The sequence below is a fragment of the Piliocolobus tephrosceles genome, chromosome 8 (assembly GCF_002776525.5).
Source record: "Piliocolobus tephrosceles isolate RC106 chromosome 8, ASM277652v3, whole genome shotgun sequence".
Classification (NCBI taxonomy): domain Eukaryota; kingdom Metazoa; phylum Chordata; class Mammalia; order Primates; family Cercopithecidae; genus Piliocolobus; species Piliocolobus tephrosceles.
Genome location: NC_045441.1, coordinates 27,432,036 through 27,448,333, shown reverse-complemented (window position 1 = coordinate 27,448,333; position 16,298 = coordinate 27,432,036). Strand labels below are relative to the sequence as shown.

The following is a 16,298-nucleotide window of genomic DNA, read 5'->3' as shown; positions in this document are numbered from 1 at the left end:
CTATCTATCTATCTATCTATCTATCTATCTATCTATCTATCTATCTAGATGGAGGGCTGTGTGTGTGTGTATGACAAAACAAGTCTTTTAAAAGTGTGATAATAGTTTGTGATTTAGAATAATTTATTTAAAAAGCCATTATAATTTATTTTACTTATGTTAAAGGCTTTAGAAAAATGTAACTGTGTCCACAAATTAATGACTTGTAACATACAAACTTTGATTTATTTGGATCCATTAAATTTTATCATGTAAATATGTATTTAGTAAGTAGTAAAAAGTACCATTTACTTGATAAATTATAATGATCTGTTTGCATATGGTTAAATGGAGATTTTTAAAACATGTATCAGCCTGGTGTGATTTGCAGAAATCTCCAGAGAATTTCCTTTTTCTACATGTTGTGTGGTATATACTTGTAAAGATTATTGATGCTACATTCTTTTGACATTAGTGTGTTTTGTTTGTTTTGAAATAGATTTATTTAGTTGAGGTATTTTAGGATGTGTTTTTCTAATTTCATTAAGAAATATGTCTTTGATGTTAAAAACTAAAGGCATGTAGGAGGTGACATTAAGAAAAGAGGACTATTGTGAAATGATCACTTTCATTTTGAAAGTGTTCGCAAATTTTTAGCAGGAGCTGCTCTTTTTGTAACTGAGTTATAGAGGTTTATGTCTTCGACAAATGAGATAAACAACTACATTGGCTCAGTAGCTACTCAAATCCTTTCAGCTGCAATTTTAAACTAGCAGCATAAACTAGGCAGAACAATTTTGAAAAGCCCAACATATAGCAAATGGTTGTAACATTGCAATAATCATATGTCACAGATACCAAGATCCCTCCTTTGCTGAGAACAGGTGGCAGATCACATAGAGGGAAAAGAGAATAAAGACATATATCAGATAACTGGAGGTTACGACTTTCTGCCTTTAAGAAATAATTTAATCTTCAAAAAATTGGAGCAAAGACTAGCCAAAGGAAGGTGTAATGTGGAATAAAGACATTCTTAACCCTTAAGAACACTGATCTTTAGACTGACAGCCAAATAAATCCTTGGAATTATATGCCACCCTCTACAAACAATGGGTTAAAGTGGCACAGAGACTAGAAGAACTAAGTAGAAAAGTAGAGGACCACTATGAGATATTCATGAAGTCATAAGAAAATTTGAGAGAGATGTCTATTAATATTTAATAGTTGTTTAGTCTTATTACAATTTTTGATTCCTATAAAAATTATTAAAGTAATTAGAACATACTTTTCAAAATAGTACTGCAGAACATAGCAATGCAGCAGAAGAAAACCTGAAACTGTAGTTTGACAGATATTTCCTTTTTAAAGTTCTCCTTCTTAGGTGTTTAGAGATAGCTCCTTATCCACCAGGGACTAGGACTAGGAGGCTATAGTTCTGTCTGTCATAAACTTTTATTTTAGGTTTTCAAGGTATCTTCCTAGTAGTTGAATGCAATAGCTGGATTTATGGACTCCAGTGCTTGACACATGAGCATAAAAAGTTTATTCCAAATTCTGTTTTGTTTCCATCTTGAAAAAAGAAAGAAAAGAGAAAGCACATCTCTTGAAAGTGCCATTGGAGAGAGCTTTCAAACATGTGAACCAATGAATTTTTTTTGTAAGTGTAACCTTCTTGTGTAGCAAGAATTCTAATATAGGAGCATGGCAAATGAAGTTTCTATTTTAGAAATAAATCTGCCAAGTGAATCTTGTCTGGAGTTTGTTTTGTTTTTTTTTTAATTGTCCAACTTTCCCTCTCAGCAGGTAAACTTTAGCTTCATAGGACCTTTGCCTTTAAACTCTGAAATATACTTTGTAATAACTAGTTCTACTACTTTGACAAGTCATTACATTGTTGTGATGCCGTTTGCAGTGGAGTTCACTTTTAGAAATGAGATAGTCAGCTGTTTGGCGTTATGGTGGGATAGAATGAGGGGACCTAGCCGCAGGGACAAGTTGCTTTGTAAGCTGGAAAATGTCAGTCAGCAAACAAGGAAAGGACCAGAGTGAATCAAATGAGGAAAATTTGAAATGGCAAATTTTACCTGAAGGACAGAGATGGTAGTGTCAGCCAGCTTCTGTAAGCTTCCAGCAGTGATCTGCAAATCATAAATTGGATTTTGAATCCTTTTTCAAAGAGAAGTCAATACGGGAAGCTTTTTATAAAACTGTAAATATTTAAAAAATTATTATTAAGATTATTTTTAAATTTTATTTCTTTTTCCCTTGTTATCAACATTATTTTTATCTTTTTCTAGCTTAATTGAGGTATAATTGGCAAATTAAAATTTCATATATATATATAGTGTGTGTGTGTGTATTTTTAGTAGAGACTGGGTTTCACTATGTTGGCCAGTCTGGTCTCGAACTCCTGACCTCGTGATCCACCTGCCTTGGCCTCCCAAAGTGCTAGGTTTACAGGCGTGAGCCACCATGCCCAACCAAATTATAGATATTTAAGTTACAATGATAATTTGATATATACCAAATGTATTTAGTATTTATTGTGAAATGATTGCCATATTCAAGCTAATTAACATTATCGGTTGCCTCACATAGTTACCATTTTTTGGTGTGATGAGAATACTTACAATCCATTAGTAAATTTTAAGTATTTAATATAGCATGATTGAATATAGTAACCATTGTGTACATTAGATCCCCAGAATTTATTCATCTTAGAACTGAAAGTCTGTGCCCTTTTAGCCAACATCTCCACATGGCTCCCAGTCCCCTGGCTACAAATCTTTTTAGGATCTGGATAATCTGGTGAGCCTTTTCTTACCACTGCCATCCCTAAACATGAAGTGTAGGGGTGCTTCCTAATGTGTTTGTTCATCTTTGGGTCAGATTGGAGCTGGGGTTTTGATGGCTAGAAGGGTTTTGATATTAGCAGTTCCTGTCTGTCTCCTGTCCAGTGTTTGGATCTCTAGGATAATATTTCCGCAAGTTGTCAGATGCTTGATTGTAGCCTTCTACCTGAAACTTCCTTCCACATTACTTACCATTGTAGTTTTCAAGTGAATCATCTGAATATTTTTAAGAATTAAAATTAAGGCTTCCTAATTAATTCACAATTACACCACAGGCAGCCACCAATCTAATGGTTGCATGTTGAGGCATTGTAAATACATACCTTTATTTCTTCTAGGTACTGTGTTATAAGTTGTAGTTCCATTCCTAGAAGTTTATTTCATGCTGTCATCAATGTACCAAAATTGATTAAAAACCATTGATTAATAGGAAGTAAAACACAAATGTAACCTTCACAAGCATTTTTTTAGGTATTAAAAATGAAGCAATAAAACAGCTCTATTAAAGTATTTTTTGGTGAGTTTTCCTATGTATGCTAAGCTAGCTGAGGCTAAAAATAGAAATATAATACTTAAATAAAAATCATGTTCGGTCTGAAAAACAGGTGTTCTTCATTGCTGATTGCTTTTTTGATGTCATTCTGTAGGACTCCTAGAGTATTTGAATGGTATCTACAGTGGTCGGGGTGGGAGAGTCGGGTCCACAGCAACTTCATTTTCCTTTATGATTCCCATTGTCTCATATTCATCAAATGCCTGTTAAAAATATACTTTTTTCTTTAATGAGTTCAACTAACTTTTTCATATAATATTTCCATACTGATTGTAGCTTTCCCCTGAACTCGGATGTTAAAACTACCATCTCTCTTCCTGGAGTAGTCAAACCATCTTTTCCTCCTTGCTGATAATACCTTCTTTTGCGTATGGAGAGTCCTGTGCGTATTCTTAAGTATTTTGGGGAATGACCGCAAGTGTCATTGCCAGTTCAGAGACGTTCCTTTCTCTCTTTTGCTTTAAGATAAGGCTGTATAAAGCAAGGGGTCACAACTGCAGTCATTGTCAGTTGGTGTCACGGTGCAAACTAAATCAGTCATTTCACAGGAGTGTTTGGTTTGAATCTGCTTCCTGAATACAACTTTGTGTCGTGCTTCATGTTAGGTGCTGTGTGTACACAGGATCTTCATTTCAGAAATGGTGGTAGGCTTCCAAAAGCATACAGGTAGGGTGGTGTAGGTAGAATATAGTTAATAAGACCATTAGTCAGAAAAGTGGTTTAATAGGAAATGAATGTGTTTATATGTTCACATACAACACTATGGGGTAAATTTACAATCCTTTATTTGTCTTTAAGCCTTTTGGATCCCCCTCAGCCTGTACGGTTGTTTGTTTTCCTTTTAATTTTCTAATCAGTTTCAGCCAATTTTCTTGATGTTTGTAACAGTGAAAATTGGTGCAAGCTAACTGTCTAACAATAGTGAATTAGCTGTGTCAGTGCCCTGCGGCCAAAGATCACCAGGAGCACCCCATATGGTTTTAGGAAGATGTTAGAAAAATTGTAGGAATTAGGCTGGTATGAGGTGATTTCAGGGAGGTTTAAGGCATCAGGGCTTTGCTCTAGATTGGATGCTGTCATGCAGTATGAGTAATTCTACAGCTGGGCATTTTAATAAATCTTATCTAGAAGGAGAAAAGGCTAAGCCAAAGCCAAAGTCATAACTGGTAAAGAAGCAGCAGTCTGTCATTTTAGCCAAAGCGGGAGGTATTTGGTCATTGCCACGACTTGGAAAATGTTCATGTCTGGTTTGCGTTCAGACGTGATTATGGAGTGGTCTTGCTTCTGTCCTGGGCCTTCACGGTCATGGAGTGGCCTCGGCTGATACTGGTTTTCTGTGAAATTGTTTATATTCATAAGGAGAACATCAGGGCCCTGCTGTGGGTGCCAGGCTAGCTTCTGGATGTCAGCTTTTCTCTTTCTCATTTGGAATAAATAAAATTCTCAACATCTGATAGATTGCTTCTGTTGAGATTCTTTTCTAAAATATATGTATAGTTTGATTATCCTTTTTTGTAGAAATAAAATTATGTATGTAGATGTATTCATGGAAGGCTGTACACCAAATTTTTTTTTTTTTGAGACGGAGTCTCACTCTGTCGCCCGGGCTGGAGTGCAGTGGCCCGTTCTCAGCTCACTGCAAGCTCCGCCTCCCAGGTTTATGCCATTCTCCTGTCTCAGCCTCCCGAGTAGCTGGGACTACAGGCGCGCGCCACCTCGCCCGGCTAGTTTTTTGTATTTTTTAGTAGAGACGGGGTTTCACCGTGTTAGCCAGGATGGTCTCGATCTCCTGACCTCGTGATCCACCCGTCTCGGCCTCCCAAAGTGCTGGGATTACAGGCTTGAGCCACCGCGCCCGGCCCACCAAATTATTAACAGTGTTTGTGTCTGGGCAGGATTATGAATGTTCTTTCTGACCTTCATTGACTTTTATTTACTTTTTTGTAGTAAGCATGCATTATTTTTATAATATTTTATAATAACAAAAAGCAAAGGAATGTATAGGGTAATCTCAATTATTTTAGATCTTGTTTTTAACTTATGATTGTACATCATATGAAATTCCCTACATACATATTGATGTCTAAGCTCAGTGTTATTGAATAGTTGCATACTGTTGTATCTTATGGATCTATTTGATTTTCTTAGCTGTTCTGTCTTTGGACCTTTAGGTTATACCCAATGTTTGGCTGTCATAATCATGATGTGGCTTGGAATCTTTGGGCTTTCATCTGTTCCTCTGAATGTTTTCCTATCATTGATTCTTAGGATTAGATTTACTGAATCAAAGGTTATGATTATTTTTTAGGCATTGAATATGTGTTGCCAGGTAAAATTGTATTCCAGAAAACTTACACAAATTTACATCAGCTATGTGTGAGTACCTATTTTACCACATGCTCTTTGCCAATCTGATATATAAAGATACTCCATTTTTCTATTTTGTAATATATTTGAATTGTTAGTGATTTTGAACATTTTTATTTATTAGCAACTTCTGTATCTTCCTTTGTGATTTGTCTGATTGTATTCTTTGCTTAGGGCAGCTTTTAATATTACCATAGGAGCCAGAACAATGAAGGCTGTCCAATTGATATTTACTGTCAGTTTGAGCACAAATTATTGCTGCTTACTGAATAGCCTGTAGCCTTTTCTCCAATTTTGGCCAAATCTGGAATAATTATTCTTGTTCCCAGGGAGGCATTATATAGGAGTCTAAATGAGACTTTAGACCCTGAAGTGTGTAGAGAGGATAAACATATATTACCCCGTAGATGTGAGTCTGCCCCAAAACCGTCAGTTCTGCCACTTCTGTGAAAGCTATCAGCGCTGACCAGTGTGTCCAGTTAATGCCAGTTTTTCATAGAGATAGTAAGAAAGTGGATTATAATGCTCAAAATTGGGTTCATTTGACTCCATTTCTTCTGCAGATAGTGTCTTGATTTTTTTTTTCCAACTTTTGGGCTTACTTTGTTTTTGTTTGTTTTTTTTAAGTTAGAGGTTTTTTTTTTTTGTTGTTTTTTGTTGTTTTTTTTTTTTGAGACAGAGTCTCACTCTGTTGCCAAGCTGGAGTGCAGTGGTGCGATCTCGGCTCACTGCAACCTTTGCCTCCCAGGTTCAAATGATTCTTCTGCCTCAGCCTCCCGATTAGCTGTGGCTACGGGTGCACACCACCATGCCGAGCTAATTTTTGTATTTTTAGTAGAGATGGAGCTTCACCATGTTGGCCAGGATGGTCTCCATCTCTTGACCTTGTGATGCGCCTGCCTCGGCCTCCTAAAGTCCTAAAGCCACTGCGCCTGTCCTGTTTTACTTTGAATTGTGTGAAGGGTTTGTTCAAATACATAAACCCATGTTTTCAGGTAACTGTCTACATTATTCAAGACTTAGCAATTTTGCATTTCTTTTTGATATACTCACTGTGCAAGGATTTTCACCAGTCATCAATGATTGAGATTATAGATAGTTAAAGTTAGAGATATTTGTTCATTGCACAGAACATTAATTCAAGTTTAATCGCCCAGTGGATGACTTTTGTGTTATCTCTACCCTGATGATGAGGGTGTTTGATCTTGAGCCCAGCCCCGGGAAATGTATCCTCAGATAACTGCAAACTGAAAAACAGACTCAAGGTGTTTGGTGTGAACAGCCAGCTCTATTAAATTTGTGGAATCCATATGGAAGATTTTTTTTTTAAGTGGTAAAATTACTTAGAAAGTGTCCTAGTCGTTTCTGAAATCACACTTGTAATTATGTGCTTGCATTTGCAGAAACTGCAGATTAGTAGTTTAAATAGGGGCCTACCTCACATGCTGGCTTGATTGCCAAACCCACATAGGTGTGTAGGTAGATACCACATAGGTGGGTAGGTAGATCTAGCTGTCATCTCTAGTTTTTTAATGCAAAGAAAGCTGCTCCTAAATGGCACCTCCGGTGTTAGACTTATTTTGTTCTCATGGAGCCTTTAGCTTAGATTTCTTGGTTGCTGAATTGATGTTACCTTGTGTTGATACAGTATTTTTTAAATTTCAAAGCATTGGTCTGTCTATATAGGTTTCACAGAATTAACTGCAAGGGCCTGTCCAAAGCCTGTGTTGCTAATGCAGGAACAGAAAACCAAATACCACACGTTCTCACTTGTAAGTGGGAGCTAAATGATGAGAACACATGGATACATGGAGGGGAACAACACACACTGGGGCCTGTTGGAGGATGGAGGATGGGAGGAGGGAGAAGATCAGGAAAAATAACTAATGGATACTAGGCTTAATACCTGGGTGACAGAATAATCTGTACAACAAACCCCTGTGACACTAGTTTACCTATGTAAACAAACCTGCACATAAACCCCTGAAATTAAAAAACAAGTAAAAAAAAAAAGTCTTTATATACATGTTTATATTGTATCTTGATGGACATAGTAGAACTGTTGGTGGTGTTTAGAAAAGCTGCATGTTTGAAACTTTGGCACTAAGCCTAAGCACGAAGCAAGACAAAGACACTTACCTACTCCACATGGGTTCCTGGTCATTTCTGCCTCCTTGAGGATTCAAGACCCCATCTGCCGTCAGTAGCCAGCCACCATCCTAGGTCTTCTCCACACTCACTCATTTTTCTCACTTGCCTTCTTGACTTTTAAAATTTTGCTCATGATCTTTTCTAATCTTGAATATTTAAATCCTTTTGTAACAAGACTTTCCCATTGTTATGTCTTTATTTTTATTGAGACAGTTTTATTTGTTGGGTTTTACTTTTATCTATTTCTCTATTTTATTACCTGGATCTTCCACACCTTCCTGACCTAGCGCAGGTTCTTGTCTGTGAAATATTTGTTTTCTTTAAGCCCCTTGGTTCTCCCTGTAGGAACACACGTGGTGTCTAAGCCTTGACCCTGGACTGAAGCCCCTGCTGAATCTTGCCCACTTTCTTGTCTGCCTCAAAGCTAGCAGTGTGGTCAGTATTTAGGGAACCTGAAGGAGCCAAGTGATTTATCAACTTGAAAGATTACAAGATGATTAAAACAGGGCCAATCATACTCTTTTCAACTCCATCAGGGAAGAGTGAGTGACAAGTAATGATGGGCGTTAGGTGACCAGAATCGGGGACTTCATTACAGCCCGATAGGAATCTTGCCACACATGTGGGAGATTCTGGGCTCCGTGTCCTTATAGCGCTCTGTAGAGTAGGGAAACACTAGATAGATTTATCAGCACAAAACAGAGGAGAATAAAGTATACTGTGGAGGATGTGAGGGCTCATATTGAAATATAAGTACTGAGAGTGCTGACTGCCAGAATGTGGATTTATGGGAAATAAAGCCCTAAAATACTTTCTCCAACAAAAAAATAGACCTCTTGGAAACAGCTTTTCCTCTCTATGTACTTAGCTCCCATTGAGCTTAAATTGCTCTTAGTATTGTGATAATGACAATTCAGCATTACAGGGTATGGAAGATGAACCAAATAAATTAACCAGCTGCTTTTAAGGGTAGTTTTTTTTCAATGGCTTACCCCATAAAATGCTTTGTAGAACATTCGTGCTCAGTAGGTCTGTGGGCAGAAGGAAAAAATGGGTATTATTAAATGTCAGTGAAGTACGACGGCAGATAGTTTTGTGGTAGTTAAATTAGTATAGAATGTTTGTAAGAAAAGGAGTTCATCTTTTCTTAAATCACCAAAGCAAAGCTTCCCTTGGCATTCCTATCAGAAAATATGTTTCTGCTTGAAATGCACGGAGATTAGGATAAAAAAGCCAATGGAGAGTGGATCATTTGGCCATTGTCCACTTACGAAACTCTATGTCAAATCAAAGCGAATCCTGTATTAGTTTCAGAGGTATAGAAATGACTCCATAATTATTAGCGAGCATTTAAGGTTTTATACTATGTAGGATAGGAAAAGTGTACTCATGAGTAAAGAATAAAGTAGAGTGGGCCGGGCGCGGTGGCTCAAGCCTGTAATCCCAGCACTTTGGGAGGCCGAGACGGGCGGATCACGAGGTCAGGAGATCAAGACCATCCTGGCTAACACGGTGAAACCCCGTCTCTACTAAAAAGTACAAAAAACTAGCCGGGCGAGGTGGCGGGCGTCTGTAGTCCCAGCTACTTGGGAGGCTGAGGCAGGAGAATGGCGTAAACCCGGGAGGCGGAGCTTGCCGTGAGCTGAGATCCGGCCACTGCACTGCAGCCTGGGCGACAGAGCGAGACTCCGTCTCAAAAAAAAAAGAATAAAGTAGAGTGGAGAGGAAAGGCAGAAATAAATGTTTGACGGGGCCAGGCTGGTAACATCGAGGAGAGAAGCAGGCCAGGTGCCAGAGAGCCTGGAGAAGTAGGCGCTGTGGCAATCCAGAGAGCCTTCTGCAGGCTTGCAGACACATTTCAGAAATTACCGTTCAGGCCAAATGTGTGGTCAGTTCGTGTCTCTGAAATAAAGGAGCTGCAATTACTGAAACCTGAGAGAGGAAGGCTAACCTTAAAAGCAGCTTTCAAATTTTTGACAAGTTGTGTACAAATTCTATCTGCTGGCCTTGAGTGAAGGGAAATAGAGTGACATTACGTGCCTGGATATGGGATCCATAGAAGTGAGCTCTTTCTAAAAGCAAGGCTGTGTTGATTGTATGAATTAGTCATTGGGTTCTTTAAATTTGTGAGATTGGAGTAGATTCCAATATGTTCAAAATACTTTAGGAATATTACTAATTGTAAAGATAGGCTGAGTAACAAAGGTTTTGGGAAACTGCGTAACTCCTCCTGTAGCAAATGTATTGTGTATGTGGTCAGAGAAGGAAAGAATTAAGACTAGTAGACTAGGATAGTCTACTTAATATTTAATATTTATTATGCCTGTGTGTCTAGCAAAGTATAAGATGTGATCCTTTTCCCCAGCGCACTGGTTGGGGAAATGCAAGGTAAACATGCCAATCTCAGTGAACAAGATTTAATAGAGTTAGTTGTGCAGAGAGAAAACCAGTGTGACCATAAAACATATACAGAACCAATAAATTGGGGGGAAATTATTTGACTCACAAAAGAATTCTCCTAAATGATCCACTTTCCTTAGTATGTTTATGATGACCTGCTTTATTTACAGATATTTTCTTATTTTTTATCCACAAAATATAAAGTGATAGGGACTTAGGCTATTTGAAAAACATAAGAAAATAACGTGAATCCTGTCAAAACTTGTAATGTTAATTAGTTAAATTTTGTTTCATTTACAGAGGTTAATTTTTTATTCCCCTCCATTTTTGAGCACACATCAGCTGCATAGAATGGCATGTGCCTGTCTGCATTGTAGAAATAATCACTGGGAGAAGCTTCTTTGCTCTTTTGATTACATGTCAGAGCAGGGTCCACAAGATTTTTGGGAATCAATCCTGAGATGGCCTGGATTCAGAATTCATATGTCCTTCCTTTGCCTCCTCCCCTCTGCTGGAAGTTTGTCGTTTCTTGTTTTGGGAGGTAGATTAGGAGACAAAAGGAGGCCAGAGTTCAGCCACCTCTGCTTCTTCCCGTAGTTCAGAGCACACAGAGTGTAATAGAAAGAGTCCATTGGAGTGAGCTTACATTTTGGTGGGAACTGCAATAAGATGTACTTAACAGTTTTCTGAAAAAGTTAATGTTTTATTTGAAAAGTATATACAGTTTATGTAAATTCATTCTAATACATGTTCAGTATGCCTCAAACATTACTTCTTTAAGTTCCAGTTTTGAGACAGAGTTTTGCTCTTGTTTGCCAGGCTGGAGTGCAATGGCACAGTCTTGGCTCACTGCAACCTCCTCCTCCCAGGTTCAAGCGATTCTCCTGCCTCAACCCCCTGAGTAGCTGGGATTACAGGTGCCGGCCACCATGCCTGGCTAATTTTTTTTGTATTTTTACGGGGTTTCACCATGTTGGTCAGGCTGGTCTCAAACTCCCGACCTCAGGTGATCCACCCACCTCGGCCTCCCAAAGTGCTGGGATTACAGGCATGAGCCACTGCACCCAATCTCCAGTGAAGTTTTGATATTGCTTTATTGTTTCATTTTAACTATTCCCCTAAGTTTTCCAGATTCTAAAAATAAGAGAATGGATTTTCATTCCCATTAATGTAAAAATATTCATATATTTAGTGCAGAATAATTATAACATAGAAATAATATAAAATTTCAGCACTCATTTATAGAATTAGGATTACTTCGTTATGTATCTTTTAGATTTTATAATATATGTGGATATACATTCACATTTTAAGGACATTTTATTGAATACTGTAATTGTAATCTGCTTTTTTATTTAATATGCCCTTGTAGGTTTTTGTGTTAATGAAGATACATGCATAAAATAATTTAATAATGGATACATACTCATCGTGTGTGCTCCACCGTATTATGCTCCGGCATTCCTTAGTTGTTAGTCCATTTCTGGCTGTTATAAATAGCTTTACATGCATCTTTACTAAGTCGTCTGATTATTTCTTAGCGTAAGTTTCTAGGTAGCATCCTCCTGGTTTCATTTTTTTTTTTTTTTTAAAGCTTTGAGTCCATGATGCCAAATGATCCTCCAGAAAGCTGGTGTCCAAGATCACAGCTCAGTAGTTTGAAGATACCTCTTTCTCTGTACACACTCCACCGTATCCCCCGACCCCACATACCCATTCCTGACCATATCATTTTGATTCATCTTTATCAGTTCATTCTTTTTCCTTCATCTATCAGTTCTAGAAACATTGCTATACTGTTTTGAGTGTTGATTTTATAAAATGTTTTTACTATCTGGACAAATCCATTCCTCCCCCTAAATTACTTGATAAAAAAAATTCTTATTTTTTTAAATGAATTTTTAGCATTTTTAGAGTTTCTAGAAATAATCACTTTAGAATTTTCTTTGGATTTGCATTAAAATTATAGGTTAATTTAATGAGACTTAAACTCTTCAGTGAGAATTGGAGTCTTTCTATCCATGAATATAATGTGCCTTTCTGTTTATTGAGTTCTCCTTTCGTATCCCTCAGTGAAGTGTTTTTTGTTTTGTTGTGTAGCGACTTGTCATGTTCATTATTAACTTTTAAATCTAGATTTTCCGTTTTCTACAACTTTCTATCCCATAAAGTTTACGTTTATAGTATTTGTTTTCTCATTTTTCAAAGTACTCTGGTTACCATATGAATTCATCTTTTACCCAAAGATTGAGAAAATTTTTTGTATCATTTTTGTTTTGTTTTGTTCTTTCTCTTGTTCTTTGTTATTAATTTCTTAATTTTGCTATTACATGAGAATTATGATGATAAGAATTAGATCTTACTTGTAAGTTATTTTGTTTTTTTCAATGTCTTCTTATTCATATGGAGTCACAAGTTGGGGATTACTCCCTGGGTAATTTGTGTTCTTTTCAAATGCAGATTTTTTCCATAGGTGTCTGCCTCTTGTCAGAGTGCCTGCTTTCCTTCCCACCTGGGACAGCTACAGTGCTGGCTGCATGCTTGGGGACCCAACCCTTTGTATTTCAAAGTGAGACTGACCACTCCCCTTTGTTCCTGCCCCATTACACTGAGTGTGGGGGGTGTTGTAGCATTCTAGGACCTGCCTGACCAACTACTTCCCAGGCAGGCTTTTTCTGGGGGAATGAGTTAAATCATGGCCTTCACTGGGGTCTTACTATTAGCATATTTTACAAAATTTTTAGCTTAAAATTTGGAGCATATTTAACTTTTTCAACACAGGTGCAGAGTTTCTCCTCTAAGTGCTGCGTTGGTCATTTCTAGGTGGAAATTAGTGAGGGAAAGGAATTTGATGCTGTGTCCCCCCATGCTGTTCTCCTGGCCATCCAGCCAACCATTCATTGCAGCAGGTGGTTATTGAGCACTCCCTGTGCTTTGCCTATTTCCTACGATCACCTCCATCAGATCCAGGCCACAGAGAGAAGATAGACATTTTGATCTTATCAATTCATCACGTTTAATTGTTGTGGCCGGGCATGGTTGCTCACACCTGTAATCCCAGCACTATGGGAGGTCAAGACCGGTGGATCACCTGAGGTCAGGAGTTCAAGACCAGCCTGGCCAACATGGTGAAACCCCGTCTCTACTAAAAGTACAAAAATTAGCCAGCCATGGTGGTGCACACCTGTAATCCCAGCTACTCAGGAGGCTGAAGTAGGAGAATCACTAGAACCCAGGTAGTGGAGGTTGCAGTGAGCCGAGATGGTGCCACCGCACTCCAGCCTGGGTAACAGAGTGAGACTCCATCTCAAAAATAAATAAATAAAAAGAATTGTTTTTAGCTGCCTGTCTTTACTGGAGCATAATCTTCTCTGTAGCAGGAACTGTATGCTCAGCCTTTCTCCCCCTTTCCTACATTTTGAACCTGCCCTTTCAAAATACTGAACACATTCATCATCCGTCTGCATTTGGGCTGACACAGTAGCTTCCCTAGCTCTATTCTCTGCAAATGACAGAAAGAGGCTGAATCACAGTCAGGGGACACTCCCGAAGGCCTCTAACTGGGGGGTAGGGAGGCATGGTAGTAGTGAGTTCTGAATTGGAACCTGGGATGGGAGAGGACAGGGTGGGTTAGAAGGTCTCTGAGAATATATAGGATATATCTTAATGGGAAGACGGGGCTAAGTATGGTCAGAAGAATCCCTGCCTCCAGTTTCCCTGTGGAAGTTGTGAAGTCACACAACTTCAAACTGTTATAGCATTTTAAAGTAACTGTACTTTCCTTACTTGTGATGATGGACATCGTATTTAATTTTAGGGATTTTATTTTGTACTTCCTCTGCCTGTGTTAGTCTAACTAGTGAGAAAGATATACAGGAAATACAAATAAAATGTGAATTACCCTCTTTCCCCGGTTACCTGTTTCCCCTGTCTCTTTTGGGGTGGGTAGAGGACATAAAATATACCAAGGTAGACTGAAATTACTTGTAGTGGTAGGAATTTTAATAATTCTGTTATGGAATCTGTTGTCAGCATTTGCTTTTAAAGGGTAAACATGTGTTTCAGGATTGCATGCCTTAAGTTATATACTGTATAAATGTCTTTTCTTAAAGGATTTAAATGGAATATATCAAGAAAAATATTTATAGTGTTCTTAATAATGTATGACTTCCTAGAATTACATCTTTATTAATCTTAGAGGTTTTTGACCAGTTATATTTTATATTAAAATTTATCCAGCAGGTTTTTTGAATGATGGAATCTTCCCTTTAAAATAAAGACCCTAGATACTATGAAATTTCTAAAGAAGCTTAATTCCAATTTTTCTTGTTTTGTGATGTGAATTACTGTTCAAAAGTCGTCGTTCAGTTATTTGAGTTAAATGAAAAACATAGAGTGCTTCTATTACAGTTTAATCTGTGACTAATATCTTATTTTCAGTGAAAAACTTAAGAGGTTTTGATTTCCCGATTTACAAAATAAATTAGTTCCCGGACAATCATTTGAAGAACTTTTGCGATACAAATCTTTTGATTAACTAATGTGCGTTATTTTCCATGAATCTTGGTGTTTTGGTGCCACCCTGTGGCTTGGCCTTGTAGTAACTTCAGCACTCATCCATTTTGAACAACGTCCTGGGGAGAATATGATGTGCTAGGAATTCTTTCCAGGGTACAAATAATATACTACTATAAGTTACATTAAAGATGTCGAGAGTGACTTGTTTGTTATTTGGTCACAAGGATAGGTAGAACTAATCAGTAAAGAACCTGATACATGATTTTCAGTTTCTAAGAGTCTTTGTTTATGCTCTTTGTCCCTAGCTGCTACTGTTTGAACGGTCATGGATGAACAGATGGAAGTCCGTTGTTCTGCATGAAGGGGAAGGGAACATAAGGAGTGTGAAGTGGAGAGGCCATCTGATTGCTTGGGCCAATAATATGGTAAAAACTACGCCTCTGTCTTCCTAATGCTTGTTGAGTGGCAGAAGAATGGCCAAGTTGATAGGGCTGTAATGAAGGGAAAAGATGCCACTTGCTGTGGTGGTGATTTCTAAAAGGTGAAAGGACCACTGGTATCGTACCTAGGAGGTTAAAGAAATTAGATTGCTTTTGGCTTTCATAATATAGTAATTCCCAACATATTCTGGACTCTATTTTAGAGTAAGAAACCTGAGGCATGGAGAGTAGCCAAGAAAATGAAAAGCTATCTTAATAATTGAAGGACTGCATTGGGAATGGGTCTTGAAAATATCATTTGCCTGTTGGCCAAAGGCAAGTAAGAGTTGATATGAAACAAGTGCAGAATATTGCTGATTTCTCTTTTACTCCCAGTATAATCATAGGCAGAAGTATAGACCTGCCTGTAAGAAAGTGAATTGTGAATTTCAGTGCTGCATTTTAACTTAAAGTTTACTTGCTGTGAATTGGGGCTAATAGGGAGTTTTAAAAAATGGTGTTTCTGACATCTGGCATATCTTTTGGAACATCAAGGTATAATTTAGTTAATCAGTTCTATTCAGTTTTAGACGGTAGAAATCTGTCTAGACTCTACCTTTTTATTCTGGACTTTCCTTACTTCTCCTGGGTCACAGTGAAGGTAAAACAAACCTGTGGTCTCTTGGTTCATTTTTAGTTTTAGCTGCTTGCCTGATGTTTTCATGTGAGAATTTTAAAATGTCAGATGTAGTTTTCTTTATATAGGTGGCTTTTCAGACTCAAAGTCGTTCTAAAAAACAAACTTCATTTTTGTGGTGGAACGATAAAATTAGAAATGTTACTTGTCTGTCATTTTGGAAATGCAGCTATTGATGTCTGTACATTTCATGTTTCTGTTGGATTTGAGTCTCCCATGTCATCTAAGAAAATCTCCTTTGTCCAGAAAGAAGGATGGAGGTTTCCTTGTGGTTTAAGTTCCCATAGGGTTTGTGTGGAGCAGAAGCATTTTCCTTGCATGCTCAGTAAACACTGCTAATATTTCTCCCTGCTGGTTATTGC

The 16,298-nt window shown here is 37.8% G+C and overlaps 1 protein-coding gene across 1 annotated transcript in view; it reads left to right on the top strand.

Annotated features, from left to right (window-relative positions):
* The window catches only part of VPS41 (VPS41 subunit of HOPS complex), a 192,334-nt gene that overhangs the window by 99,453 nt on the left and 76,583 nt on the right, over positions 1-16,298 (top strand). Inside the window, exon 8 of the mRNA XM_023226348.1 lies at positions 15,126-15,245. Within this exon, the coding sequence (XP_023082116.1) occupies positions 15,126-15,245 (120 nt within the window). The remainder of the gene's footprint in view (positions 1-15,125; positions 15,246-16,298) is intronic.